Genomic DNA, 23,412 nt, shown 5'->3' on the forward strand with positions numbered 1-23,412 from the left:
GCTCCTAAAAGACCACAAACATAACTGAAAACACTGTTGCAGATAAGCAGTAGAGGTCATTATATAGTATTCAAAATCTTTGATTGATATGACAGGTAGAATTTAATAAATAAAATATACAAACAGGTCGATTTTGTGGAATTTGATCAACTGAAGTGATCAAGAAAGACAAGGTATATATACCATCTCACTGCTCAGATTAGGGTGCAAAAGACGTAATACAATAATTTTTATCATAAAATATTTCAAAGGCAATAGCTTAAATAATTGTAAATCAATAAGATATAGTTGGTAATCTCTCTTCAAAATAATATAACTAGACATTGGGACTATAAGCAGAAAGAGAATTGTGCATAACTTAAATGGTTCAGAAGTACGGGTTAAGTCAAGCCTGCTGAATTTTTGTCTAGCCTTAAAACATGTAGTCCATCTGCCCATCAGTCTTTTTTTTATTATTATTATCGCAAGAGGAATAAGCATTGCATACCTCAGCTTAAACAATGTACATCTTAAGTAGGTTCTGGCAGCATATCATTTGGGGATATTATATTTTGGGTTTAAGTGAATCAAGAGTTTGAGAGTAAGTTGTAGAAGCAAAGATTTGAGGAAAGCTGTTCCTTTACTCACTAGAATTGCCAAGAGGCATATAGGCATGAGGCTATATTTAAGGGTGCTCATGCTAAAGTTATAGATTATCCTATACATCAGGGGTGTCAAACTCGATTTCATTGAGAGCTGCATCAGGGTTGTGTTTCACCTTGGGAGGGGGCATGGCCAGGGTGGGCATGGCCAACTTGACGTCACTCATGTTGATCAAATGCCACTTTTGGCCCATGGGCCTTGAGTTTGATACCCCTGCTATAGATAATTTTAAATATTTCATTATATAATTATGAAAAATTGATTCATCCCTTTAGGTCTTCATTTTATTTGTATTCTAATATACCTAGCAGATTTGAAAACAGTATTTATTCTTGGCAGTCTCTTATAAAGAATCCAGCTAGGCTGAATTACTAATTTGACTTAAAATATTAATTGTTTAGAAACTCAGGCACTAGAGTTAGTCTCCCAGTTGTTAAAAACTAAATGAGTACGTAAACTAAATTAATCCCACTAAAGTAATATACTGAAATTTTATTTGATAGATGAGCCCCACAAGGCAGGTGTCAAAGAAAAGCGTAAGAAGGCAGCTTCATTCCAAACTGTGTCTTCCATGCACAAGGTAAGTGATACTTTGGAACAAAAATCACTGGTTAAACTCTACAGAATTGTACTTGATTCAGTTAATAGGTATGTTGGACAGTTCCTCCAGGTAACATTCTAAAAGCCACCAGTTATAAATTTGAATCCCAGGCAGACACCTTAAAGCTTGGTTCTTCTCCCCAAATGGTCCAGTATTCTCCTTTCTTAGCAAAAAGGATACGAGGGAATTCACATCAGTGATTGTCCCTGTGTTATCAATTCTTGGCGAATATCTTCATTTCACATTCAAATTGAATTGGAAGAATACTTGAAAGAAAACAAATTCCCTCTATAATAGGGAAATGCTTATTTCTGCTCCGATGGTGTCTTTGTTCTACATGGTTCCTGGCTGTTTTTCCGTTGCTGAGGGAGAGGCAGTTAAGACTTGCAGTGATGTTTAGATAATTTATTACATAAACATCACTTTAAGTCTGTGCTATTTCTTTCCTCACTATTGCCTGCAGGAAGGAAAACCTTTGGGAAGAAGGAAACAAATGTGGATTTTACAGTGCTTGGAGCAACTACCCCCCCCTTCGACTTTTCTGCCTTGGGGGAGAATAATTAGCTAGACCTAATTCTAATTGAACCAATGAATTGCATTCATTTCTGTGAAGTCCATTTGATTGAGAGCCACAGTTTCAGAACTTAGAAGAGAAAGTTCTTCACATACTGGGGTTTAAAGCATGAGTACTAAAACAATACAATCATGCTGATAAAACATTATTGATCTTTACTATCCAACTCCAAGGATTCAACTGATATTCTTGAATGTAATATATACTCAATAAAGAGCTGGATAAGAGAGAATGAGATAAATTTAAGTGGGAAACTCAGACTGAGATTCAGCTGGTTTGGGGTGAAATGAGCATTCCATTCAATCATGTCCAATTCTCAGAAACTGCCTGGACAAGTCCCTGCAGTTTTTTTAAAAACAAGATTTTTCAAAAGTGTTTTGCCTCTTCCCTGGGACTGAGAGAAAGTAACTAAGCCAAGGTCACCTTGCTGGCTTTGTGCCTAAGGCAGGAGTAGAACTCATACTCTCCTTGTGTTTCTGCTGTAGCCTTCACTACTACAGCAATCTGACTCTCAGCTCCACATTATAGGAATGGTTTTGGCTTTTATATCTTCAACTGTCCCTGGATTTGTGGGTGGTAACCAAATAAAAAAGAAAACAGTTGGCACAGTTACATCTAATGCATTAACAGCAGTGGTGGGTTGCAGGCGGTACGCCCTGGTACAGGTGTACTGGTGCATGCCCGGAGCACTGGGTACCGTTCCGGTATGGTGCTCCGGAGGGCTCACCCGCCCACCCGCCATTGTTACCTGTATTTGAGCTCTTTGGCGCTTATGCGCACAGAGCACACAGCACCTGCGGGATGCTCCACCGAGCAGCTGGAGCATTGTGGAGGCATCGCAAGAGTTAAGCATGTACTGCACTCATGCTGCACATGTTCATGTGGTGGACGCTGGGCCACATTGCAACTGTACCGGTTGCAACGGGATCCGGAACCCATCACTGATTAACAGCAACTTTTTCTGAGCACTCAGATTTGGCCATAGTCACCCATATTTTTGTACCTATTATGTTAACTAATCCAATATGACATATATGTGACTAAGTATCTGGAAACACCAGTTGGTGCAGAATATAACACTGTGCAAAGTACATGGATCACACGATGCCTTGTACTATACTGATGAATCTGTAGAAGTTCTTTATTACTTTGAGAAATTGGTTTTAATTTTAAAGTCTCAAACATCTTAAGGCCTAACTATGTGAAAGATCTCATATCTCACTGTAAGCCTGCACAGATGCCCCAGCTTCAAAAGCTCATTAATTTGTGATGCGAAAAAGGGCTTTCTCCTGCATTGCTTCCAGCTATTGGGTGCTCATTCTTGGAATCTGTACTTGGCCCCCACTTTTTTTTCCATGTAGACAAGCTCTTAAGATATACTTCTTGCTCTGGTTTTTTAAATCACTTATCCTCCAGGTGATTGGTTTTACTTTAAGTTTATGTTACATTTTTAAAATAAAGTTTGCTTGCATTTTAATGTGTGTGTGTGTGTGTGTGTGTACTTTCTAAGCATCTCTCTTTTACAAAATGAATAGCATGATATGTTTGTGTATGTGTGTATATATGTCATGTTATTCATCTTGTAAAAGAGAGATGCTTAGAAATTACAGCTACCATATGTTATCTGGAACTAATTACAGGAAAATAAACGTTTCTAGTTTAGATAGCCAAATAGGGGTAAGTTTGCTGTGGAAGACATAATTTTCTGAGCATTTATGTAGCTCTGTGAGTTTGGCAGGAGCATTGCATAATAAAATTTTCATCTGGTTGAATCTTCAGTGCCAACTTTGACATACATAAAGTGAGTGGGATAAGTAAGTTATTTTCCAAGACATCTGTAGATAACATAAGTAATAATCCAGACGTGATTGTAATAATCATGCTATATCTATGTGCCTTTTTGTGTGTATGTCCATCCTGGAGACAATACAAACAAAAAAAAGGCCAAATTCTTCCCATAATTACCAATTATCTTTGTGTCTATCAATGTCCACAGAAAACTGCGATGAAGCTAAAATGACAATATAGGCAGGATGATGTCATAATGCAAATGCTGACTTTATGTACTTGTGTCCCAACATCTAGCACAAGTACAGGTAGTCCTCAATTTACGACCCTAATTAAACCCAAAGTTTATCTGAAATTTCAAAAATAGGAAGAGAAAGAGAGAGAGGGGAGAAGAAGAAGAAGAAGCATCTAAGACAATGTATAGGTTACAAACAACACTAACATGCCATTCTATCTGGATGTGATTTCCAGAAGGAAGAACCTTTTTTGTCCTTTTTTCCTGGCCAAACACCTGGCTTATTTCTAACAGAGGACACAGAGAGAAAGGGCTCAGTGAAGATTATAATATTGGGCGAACTTTGCATTCAGGAAAATATGGCTGGTTCATGGCCGAAGTAATACATATTAAAATTCGACTTAGAAATGGAATGAGAGCAAATGAAGCTATTTAACTTTCTATGTCTGCCTTACAGGAAAACCTGAACAAACTGATGACCAATTTGCGTGCTACCCAGCCCCATTTTGTCCGCTGCATTATCCCTAATGAAACAAAGACTCCAGGTACAGAATGTCAAAAAGATTACATAGCATAGATGTGATGACATGCCTGGGGAAAGGTCCATATATAAGACACTGTAATTTTTTTAGCACTGACTTCTTTGTTGTACATAACACAAAAAGGGGCATTAAGTTTTTAAAAAAATATTGAGTGAGGCTGACATCTTGACCATTTTAAACACCAGTATTTAGATAACTGTGCTTTCAGTCAGGGTGAAAAGGTATTAATTTCTTTTCTCACCTTTTAAATCTTCCATTTCCTTGTTTTTAGTAACTATGACTGTTTAATTGGACAGTATTTCATGTATTTTCCCTCCATTTTATGACCTTATTCAGGATTAAGCTTTTTTAGTTTGGAGAAGAGGTTGTTATTGCTGAAGATACCTTCTCTTTTTTCCCCCCTGTGCAGGCGCCATGGACCCTTTCCTGGTGATGCATCAGCTGCGGTGTAATGGTGTCCTTGAAGGCATTCGCATCTGTAGGAAAGGGTTTCCAAATAGGATCCTCTATGCTGACTTCAAGCAGCGGTAACCAGCCCATCTTCTTTCCTTCTTTCCCGAGTGTTGAATGTTGATTGCAAGTTGTGTTTTTATTATTTTATTTTGCTCACATATTGTTTATTTTGAATTGCACCCCCTCCCTAATTGATTGTAAGCCGCCCTGAGTCCCCTTAGGGAAAAGGGCGGCCTATAAATCCTAATAAAATACTAAAAAAAAAATACTTTGTAAAGATACTAGCATTTCTCTCCTGCTAGGAACATTAAGTAGGTGGTAAAGTTGTGGAATCTAGCCATTGGAAGAAAGCTTGGATTTCGGAAAGTATCCTACTATTTATTTATTTATAAAATTTATTGGCTTCTCATCTTACTGTAGGGCAACTCTGAGTAACTTGCAGCTACATATTCAGTTAAAATATAAAAAGTTTAAATCAGACATTAAAATCAAGGACACATAGGGAAGGTGGGAACAGAGTTGGGGGGAGGGGGGATTTGTTATGACTCAACCAACCACCTCCATTGCGCTGTTCTCCCTCTGGGCCTTAAGCCAACTGGCAGAGGCACGTCTTTAGGCCCTTACAAAAAGATAGGAGGGTTGGGACCAACCTCACATCGGGGGCCAAGAACCGGGGCGAACTGGCAGAAACACACACCTGATTTAATATATTATTTAATTCTTCATTCCAATAAAATCATGATTTTCCAGATCTTTCTTTACAAGTCATTTTAGAATCTAAGCAGCTTACATGAAGAAATACTCATGATTCTAAATGTTGATTCCTTCAACTGTTAATCTTACCTCCTAGTTATCGTATCTTGAACCCAGCTGCAATACCCGAGGATAAATTTGTAGATAGCAGGAAGGCCACAGAAAAACTGCTGTTCTCCTTGGACATTGACCACACCCAATATAAGTTTGGACATACCAAGGTATTTGCTGTGCAAGTAACATTTATGAATGAATGAGTTGATTTTACAATAATGGAAAAATGTTGAGGATGAACACAATATCTATGTCTAAACTAAGATTCATATTCTTCCTTTTATATACTACAGTTTTTTTTCTTGAGTGTTAGCTTCATACACTTTATAGTCAGTATCTACTATAAAGAAGAAAGCTGAAATGAAAATATACTGTATAAGCAAAACATAAATTAAAACACTTCATAAAGAAATAAAATATAATATAAAATTTAGAGATATTTTGTTTCTGAATAGGACTATTTTAGAATCTCAAAGTAGCTTATGGCGAATTAAGCCTAGTATATCTTCTAACTATGATTCATTAATAACTCAAAAATTAATTGCAAACAATTAGCACAAGAATTGTTCAGAATTGTTGAAATATATTATTCAAAAACATGAAATCAATTTCATCCTTAGTATTTAATAAATTTTTCAGGTATTTTTCAAAGCTGGTTTGCTGGGTCTATTGGAAGAGATGCGAGATGAACGGCTGGCTAAGATTATAACCCTTCTGCAGGCAAGGATGCGTGGGCGCCTCATGCGAATTGAATACAAGTTAATCATCACCAGAAGGTATAACAACAAAATTACCTCTGCAGATACGTTTGCTTCATGTTATCCTTTGGGATATTATGAATTTTATTGATTAGTGAGACAACTCTGTGAGTGAGGTACCTTTCTCTTTACTGTACCTGTAAATTTCAATAACAATATTTTGCTTTTCAGTAGAAGCAACATTAAAGATCTTTTTTTTAATTTGGCATATAATTTACAGCACAGTATTTTCAATTGTCTTCTCTCTCTATTTTCCTCTCAGAATCTTCAGTTTCTTCATAAGTTTAGACAGAGGCATATATGAACTTCCTCTGATCCCATAGCTTTCCATTTTCAATATGTTTTATTAATTCCTCACAGAGAGGCACTCTACACCATCCAGTGGAACATCCGTGCTTTTAATGCTGTGAAAAACTGGTCTTGGATGAAACTCTTCTTTAAGATCAAGCCTCTCCTCAAGTCAGCTCAGACTGAGAAGGACCTGGCTGTCCTCAAAGAGGAATTGCAGAAACTGAAGGAAGCTCTGGAGAAGTCAGAAGCTAAACGGAAGGAACTGGAAGAGAAACAAGTTGGCATAATCCAGGAAAAGAATGACTTGTCTCTACAACTTCAAGCAGTGAGTAACTTATGTAGTTAAGCATTCCAAATGCGCTTAGGCATTGAATGCATGTTCTGTGTCAAAGCCCGGATCGAATATGACAGTAAACATTTACAGACAGATATTTCTTTACATACTTAATAGATGTTCTAAAGCATGGGTGTCAAACTCACGGCATCACATTGCTGTGACATGACGTATTGTGATGTTTTTTCCCTTCATGGATCTGGGGTGGGCATAGCCTGTATGTGACGCATCCGGCCCATGGGCTACCAATTTGACACCACTGTTCTAAAACTATAAGACCACTTCATATTCAGTGGTAGAACTAGGTGTATATATCTACAAACATTTCTAACTCTGTACCTATGATTAAACTTTCACAAATGTGTGGGCCAGATTTTTGTTCCAGGGGAAAGATGAAGGCACTCAATTGAAGTGAGAGTCACTTTTTAAATGTTCATAAATGACAACAACCTATAAAATAATCGTAGCTTTTAACATTCATTTTCATACACCTATGTACAGTTTTGAGATTTTACTAACCACTATTAGAGTGGTAAAATGCTGCTTTGGATGTTCTTCACAGGAGCAAGATAATTTGGCTGATGCAGAGGACAGGTGTGATCTCTTGATTAAGACCAAAATTCAGCTAGAAGCCAAAGCCAAAGAACTGGTGGAGCGTCTGGAGGATGAAGAGGAAATGAATGCTGAGTTGACTGCTAAAAAACGAAAACTGGAGGATGAGTGTACTGAATTGAAGAAAGACATTGATGACCTGGAGATCACCCTGGCCAAAGTGGAGAAGGAGAAGCATGCCACAGAAAACAAGGTGAGCAAAACTGGAAAAAATAACAATAAAGCATAAACAGTCTTGATTGCTCACATACTGCATAAAAATGTATACTCAACCGTAGCAGTTGAAATTATTTACTACATCTAACTATTGAGATTAATTTACAGCTCAGGTAAATCTCTGAAGAGCACTAAGCTATTTTAGTTCTTCATAGGATTCTGAAGCATATTACTAGCAGGAGAAAGTTCTGTTTTCTTCAATCTCAAATAGCAGAAATAATGCATTTTGGATGTAGATTATTGGGAAGGTTGAGTCATAATTACAAACATTCTCTCTTGATTCATAAAAACCACCATCGAACAAAATCTGGAACTAATATGGTTAGCTTTACACTTTCGTTTAGATTTTCATTCTGCCATGTTATGAATATACCCCTTTAAGCTATCCAATCATATCCTAGGTGAAAAATCTCATTGAAGAAATGGCTGCTTTGGATGAGGTCATTGCTAAGTTAACCAAGGAGAAAAAGGCACTACAGGAGGCCCACCAACAAGCTTTGGATGACCTTCAAGCTGAGGAGGACAAAGTCAATACTCTAACCAAGGCTAAAGTCAAGCTAGAACAGCAAGTGGATGATGTGAGTACACATGTGACAATGAACGGATGGTCACAATGGAAGAACACATGTCTAATCTTATTATGTTGTATGTCATGGGTGGACAATCTGTAGTATTATAACTAGATGCAACTCCATATCTTTTTTTAAGGAACCCCTGGAGCATTTTTCATACCTATGTCCATTTTTCAATGATGTGCCATTTTTTTTTTTACTATTTTATGGTTTTTGTGCTTTCTAGCTGGAGAGTGCTTTAGAGCAAGAAAAGAAGATACGGATGGACCTGGAAAGAGCAAAGCGCAAGCTAGAAGGCGATTTAAAACTATCACAAGAATCTGTGATGGATCTGGAGAATGATAAGCAGCAACTTGAGGAGAAACTCAAAAAGTAAGCATGTTTCACAAAATGGTAAATAGACATTCAGAGAACCAAATCACATTATGGGTACTCTGCTATCTGTTTTATTTTGATTGATTTATTTGTATCCCATAGCGGCAAACATATCCAACACACCTTCCACCTTCTATTTTCCCCACAACAATTCTGTGAGGGGGGGTTGGGTTGAAAGCGAGTGACCCAAAGTCAACAGCTGGCTTTCATGGCTAAGCCAAGACTTGAACTCACAGCCTCCCGCTTTCTGGCCTTGTGCCTTAATCACTAAACCAGACTGGCTCTCTAAATAATGTTCTCTACATAATATTCTCTTTATTTTTACTTTATCATTTAGTTTAATGCTTTCTTTACTTTAATCTAATGGCAGAAGATATTATGAATCAAGTGCTGCTATCTAATGTGAATGTTTTAATCACTCTTATTCCACCTTAGAACTCTGAAGCAATTCTAACAGACTAGAAAGAATTATTTTTCTACTGCATTGCCTAAAGCCATCTTGAGAAGATAGCTCTTGTATATGAGGCATTGTTCAAATGCAGTTCATAATGATTCATATGATTTGGAAAACAAACAGCTGCAAAGATGTCTGCTTCATCATTACTTGGTAGAAAGATCATTAACAGGAACTGAAATACATCTCCATCCTTAGATATTTCAGGAAATGTGTTCAGTTTGGTATAAGTAATAATTCAGTTGTTAACAAAAGGCACTGAAAATTTTGTTTGCAGGAGAAATGTTCAATTTGGGACGATAGCCAAAAGATAATTTTATGCACTACTGATTTTAGAGAAACATAAATGCTTATTGTTAATTAAGACTTGCCTCTCTTGCTTTTAGTGATTTTCCCATTTCCCATTAAAAGTTTCATTCAGACAGGTTAGAAGAATAGAGAAAAGATAAGATGAAAGGTTTTGTAGTGCAGCTATTTAGCATGCTTATTTTGCCTTTATTTATTTATTTGTTTGTTTGTTTGTTTATTTATGTCTATATGTAGCTCAGGGTTGAACTGTGGAGTCCTTGTTGCTTTCTGAGCTTGTTGTTTGCAATAAAGCAATACGAACATCACAAATTATCACATTAGTTAAAGAATCAAGCATCATGAGTATAAGATGCATATGTTACATTTATTTATTTTTTTCATAGGAAAGACTTTGAAATGAACCAGTTAAATTCAAGAATTGAAGATGAACAGCTTCTTGGAATTCAGCTGCAGAAAAAAATTAAAGAACTCCAGGTTTGTGTGTATGTGTTTGTTTGTTTAAATGGAGGCCGCAGATGGACCATCTTAGTTGGGTTACTTCATGGGTTGTCCATAGTGCCATCATTTCTATTCCTAGTCCCTCAAAAGCAGTCTGAAAATAGGTTTTTTTTCTTTTGCTGATGTTTCAACACTGAAAACAATGAGAAAAGAACTGTTTATCTTCCTCAATCAGCTGTTGGCCCTAAAGGGGGAAACAATCCCTCAACCCTACTCCATACAAAAGAGAAATGAAATAAATGATGAGAACCTTCCTCTGTCCTTATTTAATGATTTTATGTTAAATCCATTTATCTGATTATATACAAATCATCTGATCAATTATTATAAGAGGAGCTGCAAAACCCTGAAGCCACGTTTCCCGGTGAAAGACTTACTATGACTGAAGAGTCCTGGGTGCTAGTGCAGCTAATGATTTCACCTACTTTGGTAATAAACATCTGCAAGAAAACAACAAGCTCAGAGAGCACCAAGAACTCTCTGACTCTCTTTCAACCTGGAACTAGCATTGATGAACTTCTAAATTTGGAGTCATGAAGAAGGGAAATAAAATTTAAATTTGCTCTAGATTTGAGACATGCAGTTCGTAATCAGACTCTATATAGCAATAGCACTTAGACATCTACCACTTTGCAGTCCTTTACAGCCCTCTCTAAGTGGTTTACAAAGTCAGCATATTGCCCCCAACAATTGGTCCTCATTTTACCCACCTCGGAAGGATGGAAGGCTGAGTCAACCTTGAGCCTGGTGAGATTCAAACTGCCAAATTGCAGTCAGCTGGCAATCAGCAGAAGTAGCCTGCAGTACTACACTCTAACCACTGCAGGTTAGAGTGCAGTACTTCAGCAACCTTTCATGGTGCAAATGAAAGAAAAGTTGAAGTATTCCCACCTCTCCAGCATATTATTTATTGCAAAAGTCAAAATGGGTAAACATTCCATGTAGCTAACGAGGATTTTTAAGTAGCCTGCTGCAGTATACTTTAAATATTCTGGGCATTTAGGGTTAAGTGATCCATATTGTTGAATATGGTAATGGAGAGGGAAATCTTGGGCATAGGTTTCCCTCTGGTCCACCTGTCAGATGGGAAGTCTGTAGTTTAAAGGGATTGGTTCTCGCAACCGACGGGAACATTCAAGGGATCTCCCTTTAAAGAGGGAGCTGCCGGACAGCTCCGACACTTGTATATATTAATCTACCACTCATCCCACACTTAACACAAATGAAAGTCCCGGTAGAAAAGGTATAAGCAACACTGTCAGAAAAAAGACAGATTTTTCTGGTAGTTCCTGTCATTTGTTATCTCCTGACAGGCTCGAATTGAGGAGCTGGAAGAGGAGCTTGAAGCAGAACGAGCTGCCAGAGCCAAAGTGGAGAAGCAAAGAGCTGAAGTAGCTCATGAGCTGGAAGAGCTGAGTGAGCGGCTTGAAGAGGCGGGTGGTGCCACAGCCTGCCAAATAGAGCTGAACAAGAAACGTGAAGCAGAGTTCTTGAAGTTACGCAGGGACCTGGAAGAAGCCACCTTGCAGCATGAGTCAACTGCTGCCACCCTGCGCAAGAAGCATGCTGACTCAGTGGCTGAACTGGGGGAGCAGATTGACAACTTGCAGCGTGTCAAGCAAAAGCTAGAAAAGGAGAAGAGCGAATTGAAGATGGAAGTGGATGATCTAGCTTCCAACATTGACTACCTCACAAAGAACAAGGTGAATGGTTGAGTCGTGTGGAATTCTATGAAAACGTATTGTTTGTGTATTAATGGATGGCAGGGGAGAGTTATTGTGGGGTAAATGTCTCGTATAAGAGCTATCAGTATGATGAAGGGTTTATTCCTCCCACAGTTGCTATTTTGGGCTTTGTGTCAACCCTTTGATCTATGCTAGTTTGTTTTTTCTGTTTAAACCAGTCTTTCTCAAACTTGGCAACTTTAAAACATATCTTTGATGCAAAAGACAATGTATTGAGAAAATTTGTCTTCTCCTCTTATCAAGTTTCTAGATTCAATGACTGTAAAAAAAACACACCAACCCAGCAGACCTGGTTAAAAAAAGTGTCATAATAGTTAAATAATCCCAGAGTACAGACTGAAAACAGATTTTGGCTCAACATAATTTTAGCCCACCTTACTTACGGGTAACATAAAACAGAATAAATGTTACAAAGCTAGAAATAAACCAGTTTTTGTTTTTTTAAAAAACATCAATTGACATTAATTATAGAAATTACAAAACTTAATTTTTCCTAATAAAGAATTGATATGATAAAAAATATGACTGTCTTCCCTCAATTTGGAAGTACAGATCAGGTGAATCTAATGCAGAAATCAGGTACTATAATAACTGTTCTTCCCACTTTCTGTATGACTTAGCGTCACTGCATTCCAGTAGTTTCTTTTACCGATCAGGACTCTGAATGACTGATGGAAAAAAATAGTAGCTAACTCTTCTTAGAATGACTCATAGATCCCAGTTTTGTATTCAATTGGGAAGCTAAGAAACCTACCATATGAATATCATACCAAAGGTTGAACCATGGAGTAGAATTCTTAATCTAGACCTGACCTGTTCCTTGATTATTTAATTCTTAGACAATTCCAGGATGTATCCAAACTTTTTCTTCCTGTTACAGGCAAATGCTGAGAAACTCTGCCGGACGTATGAGGATCAGCTAAGTGAAGCCAAATCAAAAGTGGATGAGCTCCAGCGTCAGTTGGCTGAAGTGAGCACCCAGCGTGGCAGACTGCAGACTGAAAGTGGTATGTTATAGAAACACTTTATAGACCCTGGGAAAAGACTAAGATGTCAAATATATCAAAACAGTTTTTACTTTTGAATAGCAGCTGTAATGGGTCTCCCTAAGATTAAATCAATCTAGTAATATAGCATTGATTATTGATGTTAATACTTGATATACCTTATGGCATATGAAGAACTAAAACTGCTGCACAACTTTGAAGAAATGTGATTTGGTACAAAAAACAGACAAGCAAAACAGGGAATTTGTGCAATTCCAGAAGTGGGTAGAAGAGGGAATTTCAACCACTGTGATCTGTCATGGGAATGCTACCTTTTGAAATTATCAGAGATATACAAATGTTGTTTTCTCCTGAATCTGTGATTAGCAGAAATTGTAGAGAAATCTTTGTGTATTGGATTTGAGCATAATGTGTGATTTCTTAGCCATAGAACGGCTCACTGATGAAGGTTTTTAGGGGAGAAAATTGTATAAAATACAACTGCCGGCCATCTTGGCCAGCCTGATTAATAATCAGAACTACTGTATTTCATTAACTTCTGGGAGGGCATATACATTGCTCACATTGTATTGCTGTAATTGTTTCATTAACATTTCTTAAGCATTAGTTAAGAAAAGATGAATTTTTAACTGATCTGACAGCATACTCATAAAGCCCAGGATGATAACAGCAAACATGGCAGAGTAACTAAGAACCATGTACAATATAAGAACAGCTTTGATTCATTATCAACTATTTTCACTTTCTTGAAAAGATACTGTTTTCGATTTTTCTGTTGAACTCACAGAATATCCATTGGAATTCAGGACCATTCCTGAAATTTACTGTGTCTAGTTTTGATACTAAAGCAATTGTAAACTATGAGTACTATGATGAACAAATTTGACCGTGATATGTATATATATATTTTTTACAAAATCAGGTGAACTTAGTCGGCTCCTCGAAGAGAAAGAATCTTTTATAAACCAGCTGAGTCGGGGCAAAACATCATTTACCCAAACCATTGAGGAACTCAAAAGGCAGCTAGAAGAAGAGACCAAGGTGATTATTTAAACATATAGAGATTAGATCTGTGGTTATGAGCAGCTGATTTTACTGGATTCAGACTGATGTTGTTAAAAACCAGGCCAAATCTCAGAGTATATGAATTAAGCAACAAAATGAAGGGTTTTTGTCTAGATATAGTATATTTTTACTCCATTACTAAAGCTGTACACTACTTTGAAATGTAAGAGTGGGGATTTCTGAACATTGCAAAACTTGAGGAACATTTGCAATCTTGCCTTGTCATTTAATTGTTTGCATAGATTCTGCACTATAGATTCTGATTGCTTACCACATATGCACTTATTTTTCTCCTTTGCTGATATCATTCAAATGATGTTAGTGAGTAAACAAGAATCAACAATTCTTGATGAAACAAAATGGCTCTATAAACATTGGGTAGATGCCTTCTCATCTCAAAGCCAAGATAAGAATAGCCAAATTTTCATTGATCTGAAAATGTGGAAGGAAAAAAACCCCAAGAGTTAAAAAAATATAGTGTTTTTTTTAATTGTATGCTTCCCAAAGTCATGTTTTGGGAGATGGGTGACTATATAAATGCGAAACAAATATGTGAATAGCTAGTCTTTGATTTCTGTGTTCAGCAGAAACCAGATCTGTGTACTATACACATCCATATTTTTCTCATAAACCATGGCTATCCTAACAAATAATTACCTTCATAGAGTCATTATGGGAGTGGGCAGCATATACATCTGATAAATAGGCAGCAGCAAGCCAGACCTCAATGCTTGTCAAAATGCATCTATGGGAACATATCAAATCCCAATTTATTTGACATGGAGAGAGTTGGAAGTATTAACTGCTTGATAAAGAATTGATTTTATTTTAATCCCAACAATTTTCAACTTTTCAGTCCAAGAATGCTTTGGCTCATGCTTTGCAAGCATCCCGCCATGACTGTGACCTTCTGCGGGAGCAGTATGAAGAGGAGGTGGAAGCCAAAGGGGAGCTCCAGCGCTCTTTGTCCAAGGCCAATGCTGAAGTGGCCCAGTGGAGGACCAAATATGAAACAGATGCCATCCAGAGAACAGAGGAATTAGAGGAAGCCAAGTGAGTTCCTGTAATAGTCATTCACACTAAGTATATTCTGAGAATCTATGATACAGGGAAGCACTTTGGTATCACAGCAATGCCTATTAACATTTTTGCAATTAAAGCAGGGGGAAATTCCATATTAGGACTTGTTGAAGGACACCATGCGATGGAAGTAACTTTAACTTTAACTTTAATAAGATTTGTGTGCCGCCCACTCCCTTGGGACTCTGGGCGGCTCACAACAAAAATAAAAACATATAAAAATTTTAAAAATACAATTATTAAAATTCATATATCATCCATTCAATCAAGTGGGGCTGGATATTAATCAACAGCCCCAGGCCTGCCGGAACAGCCAGGTCTTGGTCGCTTTACGGAAGGCCGGGAGAGTGGTAAGGGTCCAGATCTCTGCGGGTAGCTCGTTCCACAAGGCCGGTGCAGCTACAGAGAAGGCCCTCCCTCAGGGAGCCGCCAGTAGTAGGGTTTCTGAAGTTTGGTCTCCAGTGTGTGCTCCAATAACTTCCCTATCTAATCAGCATGATTGGCAAATTTCAGGAAGAAGCTGGCCACCCGTCTACAAGAGGCAGAGGAGGCTGTGGAAGCAGCCCATGCCAAATGTTCCTCTCTGGAGAAAACCAAGCATCGTCTTCAGACTGAAATAGAGGATCTGTCCATTGACCTGGAGAGAGCTAACTCAGCTGCTGCTGCTTTGGACAAGAAACAACGTGGTTTTGACAGGATCATTGCTGAGTGGAAACAGAAATATGAGGAAACGCAAGCAGAGCTGGAGTCTTCTCAGAAAGAGTCCCGTAGCCTGAGCACAGAACTCTTCAAGCTCAAGAATGCCTATGAAGAGTCCCTGGAGAATCTAGAGACTCTCAAGCGTGAGAACAAGAATCTGCAAGGTATCGACAAGGCTGTATCACTTCTAAATGGCACAGTATAACTTTTTTAAAAATTATCCTGAAGGCAGAAGCAGAAATATAGAACAAGAAGATAGAAACAGTAGAAGAAATAAACCAGCTTTCTAAAATATATTTATTTGTAATATAAGCCAGTATGTTTATCCATACCTAATTCAGCATGGCTCAGTTATACATTCAATTCTAGGTTGTTTATTACTTGACTGTATGAATTGGCTTCTATAAAAGAAGGAAGAGAAAAGTTTCAAACAAAGATGTTTTTTTGAGGTGATTTTGGGGCTGATTTATTTTCTGAAAAATAGTGGAAAAACGTCCTTCGAAAGTTTGTAACCATATATCTGTGGTATTATTTCAAGGGGAACGCTGCAAAGATGGGATTGGGAGAGGTTACAGGTGGGTTGTCCATTAAATAGATAAATAAATAGATCAATAATCTATTTATCCCAACCAGTTAATCAAAAAATGAGTAGAAAATTGATGGGCCAGTATTTTTAAATTTTTGTAAGTCTGATATCAATATTGTAGCTCCATAACACGTTGGATAATGTTAGATTGATGTTCTGTTCCCAGATAACTATGTCCCCTTGGAAGAGTTGCCATCTCTAGATGGGTATAATTCATAGGACTTTAAATAAAAGGAGAAATGCTTTGTGCTCCTTGGAGCAAGTTGTGTGTGCATGAAAATCTTACATTCAGCTATAATAAGTATTTTACTCTTATTTCCCTTCTTTGATGTGAGTTTTGACTCCTTTTTCCTAGACATTAATAACTATTAAGGAAAGAAAAAACAGATAGATTAGTCTGGTGATTGTTTAAGTGATTCTATTAATACAAAATGTATAGCAGGTAGGAATAAAGGGTAGCATTCTATAAACCAATGAATGGAGCATAATGTGATCAAAACCTTCTATTACCCCTAATGACATGAAATTGTTCTGATGGCATAACCAAGTTTAACCTTATAGGCTAGAAATTAAATATGATTTTGAATACAATAGAGAATGGAAACAATAGGTGGAGGTTACCTAAGTTTCCAGACTACAAATAAGTGTATACTATTTGTCTTGGTCTCTTCAGAGGAGATAATGGACCTAACTGATCAAATTAGCATGAGTGGAAAAACCATCCATGAACTTGAGAAGCTGAAGAAAGGCTTGGAGACTGAAAAGAATGACATCCAAGCAGCCTTAGAGGAAGCTGAGGTAAGCTCTTGAATGATCGCGGTAAGCCTTGCTATTATTTAAACTTGACATATCAGCAGGTATTATGCTTTACTTGGTTTGGATTCAACATATTGAGTGCATTCACAACAGTGATCTGTAAACGATGGTTTATGATTTAACACAGTATGTGAACCATCTTGTTGTGCCATAGTCAATAAATATTTAAATGTGACCTGTATACCAAGCAATATGAGTAGTATCCAAATCACTTCCCAAATACAATGGAGGCGGCAAAGAATTGGGTGTGAAGGGAATAGGGTAACATGAGGTAAAAATGAAATAGGAATTGGCGGAACTATGAGGGTATATTGGCTTGGTATAAATATAATGAAGAATAAGTCGATTTCTTTTACATAAACCAGTTTGTTCAGCAAATCATGATTAAAAAAAGATTATGGTTTAAGTAGAGCAATTATCCAACAGGACCTGTAACAAACCCTCTTCCTGTTCGTCCCAATTGGGCTGTTGCCTTTTGCTACTTTCTCCATGTGTCTTTGATCCAGTATTTAAAGCCCAATAAATAAAACTACAGTAGGAGCAGGCCATTATCTGGGTCTGACATGGCATCTAGAGCTCAGAAAAATGTATTTCTAGATTTTCCACAAAGATCTCCTAATGCCTGAGAATGAATAGATATTATAAAGATGTTTGTCTAATCTACAGACAAGTAATATGGTGTCCAGTTGTTTGGACTTTAATTTTAATTTAATTTTCATCAATCACAACCATGGCTTTGTCAATAGATGTAATTATGAAAATTGATCTCTTAAAAAAATAGGAAAAAATTAAAAAGGAAGATAGCGATCAGAAATGTTGATAGCAATCCACAATCAGAATATAGTACATTGAAGGGAAGTGAACTTCTCTTGAGATTTATCACTATTTATATTTCTGTGACTTAAGGGAGCCCTGGAACATGAGGAGAGCAAGACCCTGCGCATCCAGTTGGAGTTGTCCCAGATCAAAGCTGATGTTGATAGGAAACTGGCAGAGAAAGATGAAGAGTTTGAAAATTTAAGGTAGAAATATGACACATTGGCGATTCTGTTATATACTTTATAGGATGAATTGTAGTGATATTATCTTGTAAGATTTTCATGACAAATGAGGAAATCTACTCTCAGAGGCACTGTTGAAAAAGCAAGGCTGTATTGATGGTTCAGTGTTACTGGGCTAATGAATTAAGTCATCATCCTTCTTTTAATGACCCCATAATCCCTTGCGGGGTGAAGTTTAGACAACTGAACGGAGCTGAGTGTTTACTGGCCATATGCCCTTCCTATTGCCAGTGCGGAGTTTTGTTCCTCAGGTACATTCTCATTGTGCCCAGAGAGAGAAATATCTGCCTCTACCTAGGATCGAACTCACAGCCTCCAGATTGTGAGGCGAGAGCTCCACTCTACGTCACCGCACCACTCAGGCTAACAAATTAAGTGCCTCATACTAAAACCCTTTTCTTTTTTCTTCCAGACGTAATCATCAGAGAACCATGGATTCTATGCAGGCTTCATTGGATGCTGAAGCCAAAGCCAGAAATGAGGCTGTCAGGCTGCGAAAGAAAATGGAGGGAGATCTCAATGAGATGGAGATCCAGTTGAGTCATGCCAATCGTCAGGCTGCTGAGTCTCAGAAACTGGTGCGGCAGCTCCAATCCCAACTGAAGGTCTGTCTGAATCATTTCTCAAGTAAATGTAGTCTATCAGCCAGCTGGGGCTCCCTTTTCCAATCTTCTCAGTGATTATCACCTTATATTAAAGGGTGGCAGTTTTATTTGGAAGTAACATGTGCTATTATTTTTCTGTCTTCAAGGGCTACAGAGAATACAAAGCACTGTGCAGTCACAGCCACTGTGGGATAGAACTAAAACTGTTAGCATCCCCCCCCCCCCGAGGAATTGGTTTCTCCCCTCAGACTGGATTTATTAGCTAGGAACTTAATGCACTGTTAAGAATGTTATTTCAGTCCCAAGAAGCTAAATGTAATAGAAAGTCAGGAGTTTTGTCATGAGGTATGTTGAATCGGGTGAATGGATGAGACTCAGGCTTACTGGCAAAACAACAGCTCTTTATTAGAATTATGTACAATCCAGCACTGCTCCATTTGACAGCTAGCCCTTTTATAGGGAGCTGTCAAATGGCTTGGCCAATCAGCTTTAAGTGTTTTCCCGCCAGATTGGAGGACCTTGGTGGAACCTACCATACTGGCTGTCAGTATGTAACAAGGTAGTGTGATTTTGGGACACTCTGGTGGCTGGAAATCTTAATGTGGCCCAAAAGCTGCAGGTAGCTCACCCTCTTACTTGATGTTCACTATTGGGAATCATTGTTTGACATTTTTAGTGGTTCATTGAGTTTTGCAAAACAATGTTTATTTTTTCTTGTGTTAAAACTGACTTCCCTCGATACCCTCCTCAGGATTTGCAGATTGAACTGGATGACACTCTACGCTATAACGATGATCTGAAGGAGCAGGCAGGTGCCTTGGAGAGGCGTAACAACCTATTGCTGGCTGAAGTGGAAGAGCTGCGGGCATCCTTGGAACAGGCAGAACGTGGAAGGAAATTGGCTGAACAGGAGCTTATAGAGGCAACAGAAAGAGTCAATCTATTACACACCCAGGTGAGCGGGAGAGTAGTCATTTCAAGCAGAGATAATCACTATTGGAATCAGTTCCAGATGGGAAGCAAAAGTGGGAGCATTTTCATGGTTAACTCTTCTCTTCCCAACCAGAACACAAGCCTGATTAATCAGAAGAAGAAGATGGAGACAGACATTTCACAGCTGAGCACTGAAGTGGAAGACGCAGTGCAAGAATGTCGAAATGCTGAAGAGAAGGCTAAAAAAGCCATCACTGATGTAAGGGGCCTAAAAGAGCAGGGGTGGGACTATTGTGAGGGCTACACTGATTCTTCATATAGGCCTTTACTGGTGTGGCAGTTTCCTTTCCCAGTGTTTCCCAGAATTCTTTTCTATGGAGCTTAATAGCAAATACACAATGAAAATGGGTATTTGAGTAGCATCCAGAGGTGGATTGCTCCCAGTTCGGCCTGGATCGGGTGAAACGGTAGTAGCAGCGGTGGGAGGCTCTGCCCACCTGTCCGGATGCTTCTGCGCATGTGCAGGAGCATCACACATGAGTGAGCGCACATGAGTGAGCGCATGGGGGTGCGCCTGAACCGATAGTAAAAAAATTGGCAACCCACCACTGGTAGCATCTAGCAACTTTCATTGATGGGGAACTCAACGTTTGGCAATATCTAATATCTGGCAGCAGGATCAGATATTACTGAACTTGTAAGCCAGCTTATCTCAAACTAGCGCCCTCCAGATCAGTTAGTTGTAATTTTCATAATCAGTCACAGTAGCTAGTTTTAATGCTACATGAGTGTTTTGGCTGTTGTCACTATCAGGCAGCCATGATGGCAGAGGAACTGAAGAAAGAGCAAGATACAAGTGCCCATCTGGAACGGATGAAAAAAAATATGGAACAGACCATCAAAGATCTACAAATGAGGCTGGATGAAGCCGAGCAGATTGCCCTTAAAGGGGGCAAGAAGCAGATTCAGAAACTGGAAGCCAGGGTTAGTATTTCAAAGGACAACTACTTTTTCTGGCAAGAACCTAATTTCTTGTGGATTATGTGGCCAATGTTCCCAATAAAACTAGACATGATGGGTTATTAAAAGTTTGGATTCAGTGAGGTCTGAAATCATTTAAAGTTAAATAAAATCATACTCACAAACCTCTGCTGTAGAGGCAATAATCCTTCGTCATGTTGTAGTCCATTAATATCCTATGTACATATCCAGCATATGACAAACAATATAATTCTTTGTTTTCTGAGCCAAGGAAGAACTTAACTCTACTGTTTGATCTTATTCAGGTACGAGAACTAGAAGGTGAGTTGGATATAGAACAGAAGAAGAATGCAGAGTCTCAGAAGGGCATTCGCAAGTATGAGCGAAGAGTCAAAGAATTGACTTATCAGGTACAAATTTCATCATCTTCACATCGAATCCTCAGATCCATTTTCATTAACACATAGGGTGAAATCAACAAAAAACATAGGGGGAGCATTATACAAAAATGAAACTTCTCCTTTTGCCTGCAGATATCCCATCATTTTAGCATAATTCAAAGTCCTTCAGGAGATAGCAAACTCCAAGATTGTTTCATTTGGAATGAGAGCAAGTATTGTCCTCAGTCTAATTTGGATTTGTAATTTTATTTCACAGACAAAACTGATCACTTTGGCTACATGATTATCAATTGGTTTGCACAGCTAACAAGATCAATTCTCCTTTAAAGCTATTGACCAAAACATCTAGGTTTGAGTAAATAGTACAAAAAACCAAGACTTAGGCTAGAGATCTTTCACAAAATTATCTTATTGTGTTTCCAAATCAAACTATATTTTTCCCATGTCATCTTCTCCAGTATATTTCTATCAATTAAAGGAAAGCTCAGTAATAGGAACCAAATTTGAATTCTTTGCTCAAAATAGCAATAGCACTTAGACTTATATACTGCTTCACAGTGCTTTACAGCCCTCTCTAAGCAGTTTACAGAGTCAGCATATTGCCTCCAACAATCTGGGTCATAAATCGGCACCTACATATCTATAGATAAATCAGGAAGGGGGAGGACATATTTCCAGCAAGTGAAAGAGTGCTTCAGAAATTTCTTCTATGGAATATGAGTAGAATCTCAGTTTAGCTACCCAATTAGAGGGAAGGTATGTCTATTAAATCCAACTATCTGTTAAATTTGTTATGTTAAACCCAAATGTACATCCTTTGAATCAATTTACTTGTGTAATTACATAGCTCATGTAAAATGGCATCACTTGCAATAAAACAAAACCTCAATTTGATGGATGAGAGGGGATGGAGTTAAAATGAAAAAAAAAGCTCATTATTTTGGAAATCCACTAAACCAAGGTCCACTATATCAAGTTTTATCAGAAAGATTACACTTTTATAGTCATATGGTAACATATATGGGGTGAACCAGATATCTGATTATTACATTTCAGACTGAAGAAGACCGGAAGAACCTGGCACGAATGCAGGAACTGATTGACAAGTTGCAGAGCAAAGTCAAGAGCTACAAGCGTCAGTTTGAGGAGGCAGTAAGTAGGGATTCCAGCAATTTAAAAGGCAACAAAATGCTAGTCCTAGTCAATTAGTTTCCTTTGGCTCTGTAAAAACCCTTAATCATCTATTTGTCTGTATTACTGTGCAGAAATCTAATTTAAAAATACAATTCTAAAATGACACTTTAGAAATTCAGACTCCTCCAAAGTACTTAGGAAAACCAACTCCCTTGGCTCTACACCTTATCTTTCTGGATTAAAGAGGCATTAGTGTTCCTACTACTAGCGAAAATGTGCCAAACCTTTCGTATGCCTAGAACATTGTTTGCCATAATTCCTCAGTCATTTAGTGCAGCCAAGAATTTTTCCAATACCTGGTTCCACTACATCAAATTCCATCTTCTATTTATAGGAGCAACAAGCCAACTCCAACCTGGTCAAATACCGCAAAGTGCAACATGAGCTTGATGACGCTGAGGAACGAGCAGATATTGCAGAGACGCAAGTGAACAAGCTGCGTTCTCGCACTAGGGAAGTTCCTCTGAAGGTGAGAAAAATGTTGCCTGAGGTAAAGCATGATAATTATCTCCCCGTCAGTCTCATTCCTTAATGGATAAACTGTTGGGGAACACACATTAGCTCTTTATGTGATGTGATTTCATTGGCTTCACTAAACACTATTCAGCCGTAACCAATGTATAAATCAGGGAATAGATAGCAGGAAGGATGGCTGGGACACAGGGCATGAGAAAGATGAATGTGTTCTCTGTTTTTGCTTGCTTAGTCAGACAAAAATCTTGAAGCATGAAAGCCATGTATCACAGGCTGAGTTTGAGCTTTCAACAATGTAATGTGTAATCAGAATACAATAGTGATAAACATCATTGTATTCTGATGTGGAAGATCCAACCCACAAAACAATTGAAACCATTTTTCATGAAAGAGGGAGAGGGGGCTCCGAGAAGTTATCTGTAGCAATCAAACAGGAGTGTAACTTTATTTTTTAATTATTGTTAACAGCACGAAGAATAAGAAACTCCAGTATAACATCTCATCGATGAATATGTCTGTATAATGGCTGCAACAGTCATTTCTGTATACGTAGTGAATAAATAAAGTCTAGTTCTCATGATGGAAAGTGTGTAACTTCTTTTGAGAATATTCAACTGTAGAATGTCTTCCTATGAGGCTTTTTTTAAAAAAAATGGAACTTTGTCTTATATCTTATTTATGGCCAAACCTCAAATGCGGAAAGA

General features: G+C 38.0%; 1 protein-coding gene across 1 annotated transcript in view; it reads left to right on the forward strand.

The window, feature by feature from the left end:
- The window catches only part of MYH7B (myosin heavy chain 7B), a 47,550-nt gene extending 24,586 nt beyond the window's left edge, over positions 1-22,964 (forward strand). Inside the window, exons 18-42 of the mRNA XM_032218596.1 lie at positions 1,146-1,222; positions 4,298-4,385; positions 4,792-4,909; positions 5,686-5,809; positions 6,282-6,418; positions 6,761-7,016; positions 7,588-7,830; positions 8,255-8,431; positions 8,652-8,797; positions 9,947-10,037; positions 11,375-11,764; positions 12,687-12,813; positions 13,736-13,854; positions 14,735-14,931; positions 15,472-15,821; positions 16,917-17,041; positions 17,966-18,081; positions 18,533-18,725; positions 19,477-19,680; positions 19,792-19,917; positions 20,472-20,642; positions 20,945-21,049; positions 22,097-22,192; positions 22,569-22,724; positions 22,941-22,964. Coding sequence (XP_032074487.1) covers positions 1,146-1,222; positions 4,298-4,385; positions 4,792-4,909; positions 5,686-5,809; positions 6,282-6,418; positions 6,761-7,016; positions 7,588-7,830; positions 8,255-8,431; positions 8,652-8,797; positions 9,947-10,037; positions 11,375-11,764; positions 12,687-12,813; positions 13,736-13,854; positions 14,735-14,931; positions 15,472-15,821; positions 16,917-17,041; positions 17,966-18,081; positions 18,533-18,725; positions 19,477-19,680; positions 19,792-19,917; positions 20,472-20,642; positions 20,945-21,049; positions 22,097-22,192; positions 22,569-22,724; positions 22,941-22,964 — 3,956 coding nt within the window. The remainder of the gene's footprint in view (positions 1-1,145; positions 1,223-4,297; positions 4,386-4,791; positions 4,910-5,685; positions 5,810-6,281; positions 6,419-6,760; positions 7,017-7,587; positions 7,831-8,254; positions 8,432-8,651; positions 8,798-9,946; positions 10,038-11,374; positions 11,765-12,686; positions 12,814-13,735; positions 13,855-14,734; positions 14,932-15,471; positions 15,822-16,916; positions 17,042-17,965; positions 18,082-18,532; positions 18,726-19,476; positions 19,681-19,791; positions 19,918-20,471; positions 20,643-20,944; positions 21,050-22,096; positions 22,193-22,568; positions 22,725-22,940) is intronic.
- Positions 22,965-23,412: the final 448 nt, after the last annotated feature.

Source organism: Thamnophis elegans, chromosome 5 (genome assembly GCF_009769535.1).
Source record: "Thamnophis elegans isolate rThaEle1 chromosome 5, rThaEle1.pri, whole genome shotgun sequence".
Taxonomy (NCBI): domain Eukaryota; kingdom Metazoa; phylum Chordata; class Lepidosauria; order Squamata; family Colubridae; genus Thamnophis; species Thamnophis elegans.